Source organism: Pholcus phalangioides, unplaced genomic scaffold (assembly GCF_987345545.1).
Source record: "Pholcus phalangioides strain wild (caught in Gottingen) unplaced genomic scaffold, Ppha-v1.0 ptg000013l_1, whole genome shotgun sequence".
Classification (NCBI taxonomy): domain Eukaryota; kingdom Metazoa; phylum Arthropoda; class Arachnida; order Araneae; family Pholcidae; genus Pholcus; species Pholcus phalangioides.
In genome coordinates, this window is record NW_028301606.1 from 23,829,503 (window position 1) to 23,843,995 (window position 14,493).

Genomic DNA, 14,493 nt, shown 5'->3' on the forward strand with positions numbered 1-14,493 from the left:
GTTAAATTAATTAAAAAACTATTAAAAAATTTTTGGTAATATATGATCAGTATTTTTTAAAGTTGTAGGATATTTTGTTGTTGTTGTTCAATTTGCATGACAGTGAGAAGTGAAGTGCACATCGAGAATCGTCCAATGATGACAACAAAATGTTTTTCTCGACATCGCTGAGATGTGTACTCTGAGACAATGGCCATCGCCGTTAAATTTGGTCGAGTCATCGCCGTGGTTTGAAGAGTCCGGTACCGGAATCATCGAGGATGAAGCGACACAACAACGGCCTGTTTTGTTTCTCTCACCAGATGCCTTTCCTGATAGGCTGCACAGTGGGCATCGCACTGTCGCTGATCGCCATACCTTTAATAGAAGAGCATTGTTTGTGGTACACGAAGGAATCGGTTAGCCGGAGCGCTTTCGTCAGCAGCTCCGAGTCCGTGGACGAATACGAACCAGTACTTAAACTCGACGGCAAACCCAAGGAGGAAGCGTCCCGGGTCGAAAGAGTACAGCTGTACCGTCCTAGGTACTATTCAACAGAGCTTAACATAAGGGAGAAGCTACTCGTAGCTGTTCTAACCACGCCAAAGACAATTGTAACGCTAGGATACGCCCTGAACAGGACTCTGTCCAACCACGGCGGTAAAGTCGTATTTTTTGTGTTGGGTGCTGAGTCCGAGAGCACGGACGTACCTTATACATCTGTTGTTTGGTTCTCGGATAAAAGATCTGTTTTGATCCCTTTCTATATGTTGCAGCACATTGCTGATCATTTCCTAAACGAATATGACTTTTTCTTTTTCGCTAAAGACACAACCTATATAAGAGAGCACAAGCTTAATTCGTTCGTAAGTAGGATCAGCATCAGCCAGTCTGTCCATATTGGAGAGTCGCTGGATTTTGATTCGTTGTATTGCTCCCTGGAAGCTGGTATACTTCTCTCCAATAATATCGTGAAAGCCACTACGGAAGATTTGGATTGGTGTATCCAGCATGCTTTCTCAGACAGTAGTAGCGATAATTTTGGGAGATGCGTCTTGCATGGCACTCAGCAGTCTTGCTCTTCTACTGTTCAGGTATAAATGCTTCTTACTCTTGTCGATGACTTTTATACCATTGTGTGTAAATAAATATATATAAAACTTTAATGTGCATGTCACAACAATAATATATAGTTGTAGTTATAAATCTTTTTTCACTGACACATTTCCATGACTACAGCAAAACCACTTGATAAGGGACACCAGCGGGACCAGACTTTTTGTCTCTTTACTTTAATATAGGTGCCCTTTATTCAGAGGTGAATGAGTTCCTATTCGAAGAGATAGTTAATTTCAACCATTTCTGGAATAGAGATCTTGTGTAGGTTTAGTCACATTTTAACACTGTTTCCCCCCATTGTTTTTATGGTGTTAATTTTGCTTCTGTAAATGGTGTTAATATGTGCTGCATTCAATTCTGTGGATACAAGGCATGTATGGAGTTTGGTACACTTGTTGACAATGAAGCCGTTTTTCCTTAGAGATTAACCAGGCATTAGGGACCGTTCAAGTATTACGTCATCATCGATGGGGGGGGGGGTTTCCGATTTGCTGACTTTTGATGACGAGGGGGGGGGGTTGGATAATGCTTATGTAATCAACCACCCCTTATGAAAATATGAGTTAGGATTCAGAGGGGCAGAGCTGATGACGAAATTTTGCTGACAAGGGGGGGGGGTCAAAAATGGCTAAAAATTTGCTTACGTAATACTTGAATGGCCCCTTAGAACAAGGAGGATGGGGAGAAGGGGGGAAATAAATGTTTTTTCTACTCTGTGTTTGCAATCTTAGTGCAGCAAGTCTTGGTGCCAAGTTGGGATGATAATGGGGCTATTACTAATTTACACCAGTAAAATGCTGTAGTAGCCAAACTTTATGCCAGTACTTCAGAACCATATTATCATATGTCATACCATATGTAAATAGACATACGATAGTATGGTTCCGATTTTTTAAACCCTAGTGAACTTTCTCCAGAAAGAGTTTTGTGGTAATATTTGTTTCAAAGTAAAATGTACAACACAGCTTTTTGTGTACTTTTGCTTCAATTTTTGTTTTTCTATTAATTTGTACAGAAGACCTCATTATAATGTCATCACTTTTGACATTTCAAGGCTAACATCACTTTGTACATGTCTGTGCCAGCATAATTAGTGAGTTGTGATTACTCATTATTAAGTCACTTGCTTATGAAGTCATTTTTATTCTTCCCCCCAGGAATGACATTATCTTTGAGGTCTGACTGTACTTTATACTTTGTTTGTATATTTATTTGTTTCTATCCTGATGCCATTCAAGAAATTGTGATTTCAGGGACTCAAGTATATGTCCCATCCAGTATCCAAGTATACCAGCTTAGAGGATTCAGTCCTAAAATCCTCATGGGCCAAGGATTTGAAGCATGCAGTCACTGTTTATCCAGTCTCAAGTGCAGAAGATCATTACATGCTTCATCATTATTTCAGCGAACAAGAATTACTTGACAACCAAAATAATGTAATGGATTATCAAGACAAAATCTTGAGCATCAGCCATATGCTTCCCGATTGTTGTGGCAATGCAACGTGGCCAGTGGGTATTGAGGCACCATTTAAGGCCCAAAATCGTTTTGACGTTATTCCTTGGGTTTACTTCAATGAGACTCATTTTCTTCTGCCGAATGAACAAACAAGCACTTCACTGATGAAAGGCCTGTGGAAAATGGAAATTGGTGACATTCTGAAGGCGGCTGTGAACTGGGTGCGTGAACATCACGAAGATAGATTCATTTTCCAGAAGCTTGTCAATGGTTACAAAAGATTTGATCCCACCAGAGGCACAGAATACGTTCTGGATCTTGTGTTTCTGAAAGATACTACAGGCAAGGAGATAGTGATGAGGATCGAAGCTGTGAGACCACTGAATGAAGTAGAAATTATTCCAGTGCCTTTTGTTACTGAACATTCACGTGTTGTGCTGTTACTTGTGATAAGAACAAGTGAAATAATCGGTGCCATGCGATTTCTAGAAGATTACGCCAAGAATTGTTTGGAAAAACAGGACACCACTGCTCTACTTATTGTTTTCCTATATGGTCCCAATGAATCTTCTAGAGAAACCGATGATGCCTTCCTTACTGTCAAAAGCTCAATACAAACTCTGACGAATCAATACAAATCCACAGGTGCCAAAATAGCGTGGCTTAGTCTGAAGGGTGTTGGTAGAGTTCCTCCCACTTTTGCGATACTCGATCTGGTCAGTCGAAAGCTATCACCTGACTCAATGATTTTGTTGTGTAGAGTTGGCATGGAAATTCACCATGATTATTTGAATCGTGTTCGAATGAACACTATAATTAGAACACAGGTTTTCTTTCCCATCCCTTACGTTCAGTACCACCCCTCTCTAGCTTACAAAAACCTTGTCCCTCCCGATCATGTCGAAGTGAAAAAAGATTTAGGTCATTTTGATCCACATAGTTATATTCACGCTAGTTTCTATTTGTCCGATTATATGAATTGCCATAAAGGATTCTCGAGCAGGTTGCCTTTTGTACGGACAGATGGGGATTTAAAGAATGAAGAACTTTATAATATGCCATTTGATCTATATAATATGTTCCTAAACTGTGACATCCATGTTATGCGAGCTGTCGAGCCAGATTTACGGCTCAGGTTCAATATTCAATTATGTGATCAAGAATTTCCCGCTTATGAATACAATCAGTGCATGAAACATCAAGCAGTTAAACTGGCGAGTAAATCACAGTTAGCAGCTTCAGTTTTATCTCATACAGAATTTGATAACAGCTTAGAAATGAATGGCATTTTATAACAGAACTTTTTTAATGCATCTATGTAGAGATATTGTGTCACACGTGTGACCTAATTGTTTTTTTTTTATATTATCACTAACAATTTCATTTGGAACATGTTTTCAGGATTGTTAAGCAGATATTTTTGTGCAAAAAATATTTTCTTAGGAATAGGGTGACCAGATTTCTTAGCAATGAAACCAAGAAAATAGCCATTTCTTACCAAATACCACCTATTTATGAGAGAATTGCGTTGTAATCTCTTGGGACAACTAAAGAAGATAGACTGCGACATTAGAACAGGTCTCCTCAAACTGGGAAGTCTGGTCACCCTATTTAAGACTATTTTTGTTTTTCTTATGTGTATGATGATTCTTTCAGTGATTTCAAATTTGAAATATAAAGTCCTAAAATTAATAATTCCCAATTTACCAATTGTCTCAAATTAGAGATGGGATGAATATTTGTCCACTATTTGGTATTCGGCCCTTTTGCCGAATATTTGGTTCGGCCAAATAATGCTTAGGTATTCCACTGAATATCTATATAAATCCAAGTGCAACAAACTAAGTAAAAAACTATTAATTGGAATTTATCAAAGTTTTTAATATTTAAATAAGAAATTGCATAATTAAAATGCAATATCATTTAAAATTACCAATAATTTCATCTTCACTTAAAAATAGTAATTGTATTTATAATTTTGATGAATTTTAAAATATTTGGTATTCGGCCAAGTCACTATTCATCCCATCTCTATCGTAAATGAATCAAATCACATTTGTTACTGTTTAATGTGATGAAGTTTTCTCATAAAAATTCCGTGTCATCTTGATCGAAAGATTAGGGGTATTGATTTATGTTTTTTTTCAACCTGTAAAAGTAATGAATATTATTAATAAAAAAATATAATGCATCACATGTTTTGAAAAAAATAATTGTTTTTTTAAATTATTGTAAAATACTAAATTTTTTGGAAGGCGTTATTATAATTTCCTATACTTCGTTAGTATCTGTAACAATCTAAGTAATTTTTTTTTTACTTGTGCAATGTATGACATAAGTAGCTGAGAATTTTTACACAAGGTCAGTTACCAAGAAAAAATTGTGCAGATAATGTACGTGGTGATTTTGTTGGATTTATATGTGAAATTATATTTATAAAAGAAGCAAGTTTTTTTTTTATGTAATCCCTTTATTTTTTTTGAAGGTCTTACTTGTACAGTGGCGTCACCAATCCACTGCCAAACTGGTGTAAAATTATGAAATCATCACAATATGGGACAATATTTCCCATGTATTTTGTAATTTCTTGCATGCACAGATTAAATTTTATCAATTTGGAGACACAGAGTTTTGGAAACCACTTAGTCCAAAACTTTTCTCATCTGAAATTTGGTTAGCCTTTTCTTTTTCAGATAAGAAACATTTTACAGTTCTGTATGTGAGCATGATCCCTGGAGAAAATATTTATCTGTTAAGATATCAATATTTATTGTCTATCTGAACTATGAACAGACTTCCACCAGCATTTCATAATTTTTTTTACTTAATGTAAAAATAATGTAATAATTTTCTGATTATGATGGTTAGCATAATGTGCTATGACTAAAGGCTGAAACACACTACACTGATGTGACATGATTATCATATAATGTCGGAGACATTGGGAATTCTGATTCATGCAAAACTTGTGACATGGAAATTATGATAAGTGCAATTCCCACTTCAAACAATTTAAATTAAACAGAATTCATAATGTCGCTGACATTACGTGAAATCATGTCAGATCAGTGTAGTGTGTTTTCGCCTTAATACATCTGTTGGCCTCATAAACACTCTTTTCTTGCTCTCTTCGTCCTTTTTTTACATCTCTTGTGAATTCATTATTTTTTGTGACTGTGTGGCAGGGTCATTATGAACAATATATTTATTACTGAGGTTCCTTTGTAATATATTTTCCCTCTTGTAGAACATTTTTTCTACTGCGATTTGCTGTTTCATATTTTAAGTGAGATTGGGTTTTTCCTCTTCTTTTTTACTCACAGTTTTGGGAATAAATGATTTTATGCTCGTGTCAAACAGCTTGTGAGCTAGCTATACTTGAACTTGTATATTGTACGTTATTATAATGTGTATTTTTTGTGTGAAATGTTTAAGTTTATTTGTTATATCTTGCGTGGTGATTGTGCCAAAACAATTTTTTTTCTAATTCTACTTAAAAAAGGAAATTATCTATATTTATGGAAGATATATTTCATTTTTGTCAATAAGTTTTTTATTCTAATTCATTTTGTTGGATGTTTGTTCAATTCTTTAAAACCTGTTGTTTTTTATAAGAGTTGCCATAGATGTTAAGCTTTTAATTTTTCTAATGTGTACTAAACTTAACCAACTTTTCTAATGTTGGTTTCTCGATCAAAGAACCAATTCTAGCTATATTAGATTTGGGTGGAATTTATAACCATAATATGTGCGAGGTTTAATGAATTGGCCGCAGCTTTATTACAAGAAATTATGGTAATTGAATAACAGCTTTGAGTTTATCTAATGGCCCAAACCTGGTTATCTTTGTCTTCATAAGCTATTGTTTGTTTTTTTAAGAAAAATGGAAAATGTATTTGTTATATTAATGTATACACCTGCTGTTATTGGAAGATAGTTTCATCAGGGTATGCCGATTTAAATCAGAAATCGGTTGATTAAATCACTTGATTTTTTAAAAAAAAATCATTGATTTAAATCAAAAAATTTTAATTTTGCTTTTTCTTTACATAACTTCAATGATATTGAAGTAAAAGTAACCGTTGGTATTGTATGCATGTTATTGATATATGTTAAAGTTCGTGATTAAAAGTATAGATCTTTGGGGGTAAATATAGAGAGACTTCAACTTAATCCCTAGATACAGTGCAGAAAGAAAACTGCTCTATTTCTAGATTTTGTGAATGGGAAAAAATTTCAGAAAAATATAGGGATTTGAACTTGCCACTTAGCTGAACTGCACTAAATATTTTCAGTGTATTACAATGTGGCATTTAGGTTCCCCTGATTAAAAAACAGAGCAATTATGTTTTGTATAAAGCCTTTAATTTTATGCCCTAATTGCTGATTCAAAATGATAATAGATGTTGCACCAACATGAATATCATTGGGGTTTGACTACTTTTTGGCCTTAGGTTCTTGTTTGCTTGTTTTTTTACTAAAACCTATTAAATCTGTGAAAGAATAAAAATGTGTAAACTATCAAACAACATCATGTAAGTCGGAAACACATCCATTAATTGTGCAAGAAACAATCTTGTCAATAGAATTTGTTTTATTTAGTTGATGTTGAATGGCCCTTTGGTTGTGCATCGAGCGAATTGAGATGTCTGCATCAGTGTAATTACTGTTATTTGAATGAGTTGGTTGACATGACATCACTCATTATCGTTAACTTAAATAGGCGGGAGGGGGGGGGGCTCAGGTATATAAGCACTTTTCTCTAATAAAAAAATTTTAATCCATGAAGTTAATTTGGGCTCAATGACCTTTCATGTTTACATAAACACAGATTTTTGTTGTTCATATTTTTAGCTTGCAGTTCATTTGTAGTTTACTCATTAATGCTTAATTAAATTTGAGCAATTAGGGGAAAAATCAGTTAGGCGCTATGAAAATATGCATTCTTAATGATTAACAAGATTTGTTTTAATTAATAAGCAGTAAGTTAATTTTAATTAAAAAATCTAATTTTTTTTTTTTTTTTTTTAATCTTTATTTATTTTCATACTCTGAGTTTGATACTTACACTCTATCTTTCGCTTTTCTAAATTTTTTATACGTTACTTATAGTTCACTTGATATGTTTAGTATGTTCACTATGCAAGTGTTAAACTTTTTCCAATACCTATTTATTCTTTTTTTTTTGAGGGCGAGAATATATCTGATGAGCATGGAATAATAAAAAATGGAGCTTATTTGTTTGACATTGTTGAATTTTGAGCAGTATTTCCTGATAGTTACTATACACTTATTTTCATGTCTGTGTGACACATACTGTTTTCTCAATTGTTAAACTTATCACTTTAGCTGATGGATTAGAATTTGTTTTTTGTCCATTATTTTTAATGTAGTTATATGATCTGAAATTGTTAGAATCTCGTCTGTGTTTCGCAAAGAGTTAAGAAATCTCATGAAAGAGGTATTTTTTGTTCCCTTTCACTTTTTTTCTAATATTTAGCATGCCAAAAGCCATATTTATATATATATATATATTGTGCGTATTTGCCAAAAATTCACCTCTTTTGAACAAAATTTACAAAATCAATGTGCCATTTAATGAAGCCTAATTTTTATTACGCGCTTTTTATTGAATATTTATACAAAGTTTTATGCTGTTTCACCCAGTTTCCATTATATTTTTTTCATATAGGTATGTGCTATCGTTTTCAAATTGTTCAGCTGTTTAAGTTTATTTCATTGAATGTAACTTGTTCACACATGCATGCTTTTTAAAATCTTATAACGAGAATTAACGATATATTGTTGTTTAGAGCATACAGTGTATTTGATTTTTTTTTTGTAATTATATTTCAAGCAATTATTGAAAAGAAAAAACTCAAGAATTTTCTTTGTGGATAGATAAATTCACCTACATGTATGAATAATTTCATTTGGGCATCTAAAAAATTTAATGAGTATTTCATATATTTCATTGCAGTTTTCTATACTGAACTGATATTCATCAGCAAATGTTAAAAAATGTGAAATGCTGAGCACAACATCCATATCGCAATACAATCATGTCTAAAAAAAAGTCCAAATATAAGTTATTTTTGTTGCATCTTGTACGATTCCAGGCTGTTGGGACTGTAAACTTCACAGCTTTTTAATGTAACAAAAACATATTGTTTTACACATTATGATTATATCAAATTTTTGATAGCATCAAGTTTAATTTAAATGAAAATTGGAAATTTTACATTAGCTAATGGTGTTTTAGAGTCTCTTGCCATATTTTATTTATGCTACGAAAACAAAGTTTTGTTACATTTTTTGTTAATTTTTATCTGCCAAGATATACCAGAGCTTAAGAGAAAAAAAACGTTTTGGAACCAGGAAATTTTTCATAAGACCTAAGCATAATTTTTTTTTGAGATAAACAGTAAAATTATTTTTTTTTTCATGGTCGCTGCTTGGTGACATAAATTCCAAAAATTTTGCGTTGTCCTTCGACTCAAATGTAGTAATCCGATATAGGAAAGTTTTAGGAGCCAATATTAATTTTTTTGTCACCATGGCAACCTGGAATTTGTCAAGTCCTCTTACTGATATACCTTGTTGTGATTCAAATATATTTGCATTTGCTACAAGTTTCATTTTTACAAATGGGCAATTGATACTACATTGCAACACATAATAAGGTCCCTGCATTTGTAATATCTCTACAAAAAATGATGAATGAAGTTATCATATCGCACCTATGAGGATCTTAACATTGACAAATTATCATATTCTAAGAAATCACATAATTTTCTACACATTCAAGTTGGACTGTTTTGGTTATAATAAAATTATTGCCAATTAAATCCGAAATTTGCATCTCAATTTTTGAATAATTAATGAAATGATTACCTCATGAACTTTTAGAAAATATTGTCTGAGACTTTCATGGCCGGCATTCAATGACTTACAAACGGTTTCCGACAAGAAGAAAATCTCTTAGACCATAGCCTAATTGCCCAGAAACTATTTGCAAGTCATTTTAGAAAATTTGCATATCATTGGTATTGAAAGCACACTTTTTTCAAATTTTGAATAAATATACAGAATTTTTTACCTGTGGAAAAATCCATGCAATTTGTATGTCGTGAAACTGTTTATTGTATGAATAATTTACATTTTAATTTTTCTAAGAGGATTCAAATCTTTTATACATAGAACTAAATGTTTTCTTGTTGCCTTGTTTTCAGTAATTTTATATTGCATCGATAATTTTTTATGTGTTTTGTAAAGTGTAATTTCTTTTTGTAAATTAAGGCTTTGTGAGTTTTTTCCTTGCATATTTTGAAAAGTGTTTTTTATAATGTTTTTTCAACCCTCAATTAGATTTTCAGATGTGTAATGTTTATAGCGATTTATACTATAGTAACGGCATATCAAAACAAAGATGAAATTAGTGTGTTCTGTGTGTGATACATGTTTTAATAAATCTATTTTCATATAACTTTTTGTTATGAGTGAAATTCGTCATAATCTTTGTATTTTTTCTAGTCAGACATTGTCTCTTGAAGTATGTCTACATTCATAGACAAAACCGCGTAACGTGTCTAGAACAGGGGTGGCCAACGTTTTTCCCAAGTTGAGCCACAATGAAGATTATTTTGATATGCGTGTCACTCTACGATTTTAACGCGCAGACCATGCGATCCGTTTTACAGGACAATCAATTTCCCTATTTCTGTTCTAACTAAAAAGTTCTAAGTTCTAAACTCTTTTTTCTCTTATTCTTGTGCCTGTCCTCTTATTTTCACAAACATGTCCAGTTTGTCACTCTTTTGAGCTCTAATTTGTTTTTATTTTTCAGTCGTAGATTAGATTATCACAAGGCAGATTGCGAATGAACGTATATCGGTACAAGTTCATCTTACTTACAACCCCCGCTATAAACTTTGTAAGAGGACTTTGTCTCTTCTCCCCGAGAATTCAGATACACACTGTAATTTCATTATACAACGCGTGCACTCCCATGCGGACGATCCTGAATCTGGTACACATGGGACGCATTTTGGGCAACTTATGCCCAAAGATGAGAAACAAAAAATAGAAAAGCATTTGAATATAGAAAGTCATCACGTAATTATTACTTTGAGAGTGCCTGTTGTACTAAATTATAGGTTTGCGGCCTGATAGACAAGGATTGTTTAAAAGTTGGGGAGAATTTCCTTTTTGATTGAAAAATGGAATATAATTTATTTTTTGAAAAAACCGTTCGCGTCGCACTCCTGATACCATGGTGTGACACGCGTGCCGCAGATTGGCCATCCCTGGTCTAGAGTCCAGACAATCGCGTAACAAATCGGGTGTTCTGCCACTTCTCGTAGACCGAAATCGTCTATGGCAGGGGTTCTCAACCTGTGCTTGTCCTTCCCAGGGGCTCCGCGGTTGCTCCAGAACCGTATAATAAATCAGTAAATTTGATAAATTGAAAAAAAAAAAATTCTACCGGGCTCCGCCATTGGAATTATAGATTAAAAGAGGAGCGCGAGGCGAAAAAAAGGTTGAGAACCGCTTGTCTCTCTGACAATGGTTCTCAACCTTTGGAAGCCCGCGGTCCGGTTGATTTTTATTTATTTTTTTAATAATAACGTGATCCACACGTATTCCCAAGGGACCAGTATGATCCGTCCAGGGAATTTGTTAGTGTTAGTAAACATCCATGCTCGAACCGGGATACGAACCCAGACCTGCACAGTGTGAAGCCAGTTCCCTAACCACTCGACTGCCAGGCGGCTTTTTTATGAATGGAAGGCCCGTTCATTCGCAAGACTAATGGGAAATAAATGTGTGAAACTGACACGTGTAACCACTTATGGCCTGGTTTCATTGTCAGTGCCCGGCAGTTTAGAAACACTAGTCTATGGCAGAGTTTCATAACCTTTTGGATATCACGGACCCCCTTGTAGTGAAGGTGAATGTACCGCGGACCCCCGTATTGAAGGTTAAATTCAGGGCCGAAACTAGAGGGGGCAGGGAGGAGCAACTGCCCCGGGCGGCAAAATCCTAGTTACGGCCCTGAATTTACCGTGGACCCCCGACAGAGAAAATATATTTCAACAACGCTCCTTTATATATAAAAATATATTGTTTTTTTATAATTTGTACTTGATAAAAATTGTAGTAATAAATTATATTTCACAGAGCTAAATATGATATTCATACAATAGTAGTAAATGAAAATGATCCCGCAGTTCTCTTAAGGTGCGGACCACCAGGTGGAAAATACTGGTCTATGGTATCCCATCTCGGATAGATTTTACGGTGTTCGTAACCACACCTACATTCCTGTGACTAAAATGTAGGTGTGGACGCACGAGACAAAGTCAATAGATTATTTGCGATTGTCCCAGTGGCTTCAGAGCAGGGGGTGCTGTGGGGTGCTCAAGCACCCACGGTAATTTATAGCATGGGTCTCGGTATCCCCAGAATTTATTTAAAAATCAACTTTCTACATAGAGCTCCAAACGAGCACCCACAAATTTGAAACACTTCCTACGCCACTGAACTGTCCGTAGGCAGTCGCATGATTTTGTCTATGAGTTTGGAATGGACTTGGCTTAGCACACACACATTGTACTGACTCGGGGCCACGCTGATCTAGCGGTTTTGATAGAGACTTTTCGAATGGGGAAAGGGCAGGGCGAATCACTGAGGGTATGGAAAGTGAACGGGAGAAGAACTTCCACCTCCTGACTGCCAATAACATAATTTTTCATTGAAGGGGGGATCGCCCCTCTGTATCTATTGGCAAATCGCGGATTTTGTGTATAGACTGTGACGAACAAATCGAAAAGTGGACCTACGGTGGTTCTGAATACGATTTTTCGATCAATGAGAAGTTGCGGAACACCTGATTTGTTGCTCGATTTTGTCTATGAGTGTACGTACCCTATGACGTACCCTACCACCATCATGGAGCCCCCCCCCCCCGGGCAAAGTGATGGCCTGGAGCCTTCTACCTGACTGGAAATATCTTCTTATGTATATACCTTCCTAGGTACCTGCATGGGCACCACATACAGCAGCAAGGCTCCTGATCCGATATTTTAGGGGCAGCCACACGGGGTGCTGCTCGAGGAGGGGAGCTAAGTCGGACAAAGAAAGTGGTTGGGGGCGCGCCAAAAATAGTCCCCCCCCCCCCCAGGTAAAGATTTTTTTTTTTCGAGCCGTCCCTGCCCACTACAACGAATTTATAGTGTAAAAAAATTGCAAGGATTGACGCCTTGTATTGACAGTGTTTACAAATTTTTGTTTCAAACTTACTTCTTCGTATCTGTATCTAGTAATTTCGGGGGAAAAATATTCGAATATTATATATATATGTGTACAGCAAATCTATATATGTATATTGTAATTTAAAAATTTATCGTAAGATCGGGGAGTATTGAAATATATATACAATTGGGGGACATAATACATCCATATCTCTATTGTGAGTGTGTTATTGCGGAAACAAGTTCACTGCTCTCTGTAAGAGAAGGCGGAAATGTACAGGAAGCATAGATGCTTTAATAATTGCGTGGTATCGCTCTTGTATCTACGCATTTACTTCCGCTGAACAGTAATTAAGACTCCCTAAGCTGAGCATTTATTTAGGTCACGGCAAAAGAACGATTCATTAGTGCCATTAATCTTTTACGTAATATATATCACTTATCAAGTATACACAGGGACGGGGAATGTTTTAGACGTGTGGGGGTGCTCGGCCCGAGTTTTATGTAGAAGATGAGAAAATAACTCGAGATTTCCGGATTAATTTGGGGGGGGGGGAGGGTGCTCGGCTGTGTGATACAAAATACTGTGTGTGCTCGGACACCTCTAGCTCTGGCTTTTTCTAAAAGAATTTAAATCAGCCCGTGAAAGTCATTGAGCATGAAATTTGTCTGCAACTTCCTCGGTATTTTCCCGAAAATTTGCGGTGGTAATTTCCATCTTCATTCGAGTAGTTCTGACTACCAAAATAATCTGAATGCAATGTGCGACCCATTATTGAAATGATTTACCTTTCAATTATTGAAAGTCTCTTTTATCGAAATTAAGATTCATCATATGCATTGATACTAGGCTTCTTATTCATACCGGCTTGAAATGCTTATTACTGCAGACAAGATATTCTATGGAATGATTTTAGAATTGTGGAGACAAGGTCTACGTATTTTGTTCAGAAACCGTTATACGCTAATTTTACTATTCAAGAGACAACACACGTGTAAGCATAACAATAATAATGAACAATGACCAAATCGAGCTCATCTCATAAGTATGCGAATTCGCGTCTCTTCTCCCAAAATTCATTGTTTGTTGCGGAACATCGATTCTAATTACCAAAACCAATGGCCCATACGAATTTCAGGAAACCCATCAGAGACAAGAAATGAAGATCTGAGAGGCTTTTAGCGGCTGAAACCCCCACGAGAAGTTGTACGAGTTGAGGTAGAGCGTGTTTTTTTTTTCCCGCCCGTACACACACATGCCTAAAATATTCTCGTCGGAACAATACCAGAAATTCTGTATTCCTAAGTACAGCTCCTGCTGGGAAATACGAAAGAGGAACGATGCTCTACCCAGGACCTTTCACGGATACACTCAACCGATCGCGGACGAGAACGGACACTTCCTGCCGGACGTCAAAAAGCCGCCCTTCCAGGGTTGGAAAGCGTACGGGACGACCTGGGACTATGACTACAGCCGACCCTCTGTCGTCAAAGACGTTCCAGTGGAGCCTGGTCTCTGGTTGGTGAGATCCGGACACGCAAAGTGGATAGGAGCCAAGAGAATTTCCTGAGAATTCTTCGAGGGTGGAATTATTAGTATAGTGTCACCGAATTCAGGACAGGACGTAGTCAGGGATTGAAAATATTTAGTTCCGGTGTTTCATCTCTTCCGTATTTTGGATGA

The 14,493-nt window shown here is 35.8% G+C and overlaps 1 protein-coding gene across 1 annotated transcript; it reads left to right on the top strand.

The window, feature by feature from the left end:
• The first annotated feature begins 128 nt into the window (after positions 1-128).
• On the top strand, positions 129-10,011 carry Chpf (Chondroitin polymerizing factor). The gene is made up of 2 exons (XM_089240969.1): positions 129-1,073; positions 2,352-10,011. Exons 1-2 carry the CDS (start codon positions 261-263, stop codon positions 3,849-3,851), a joined length of 2,313 nt encoding a protein of 770 aa, XP_089097095.1. The 5' UTR covers positions 129-260; the 3' UTR covers positions 3,852-10,011.
• The last annotated feature ends 4,482 nt before the right edge of the window (positions 10,012-14,493 follow it).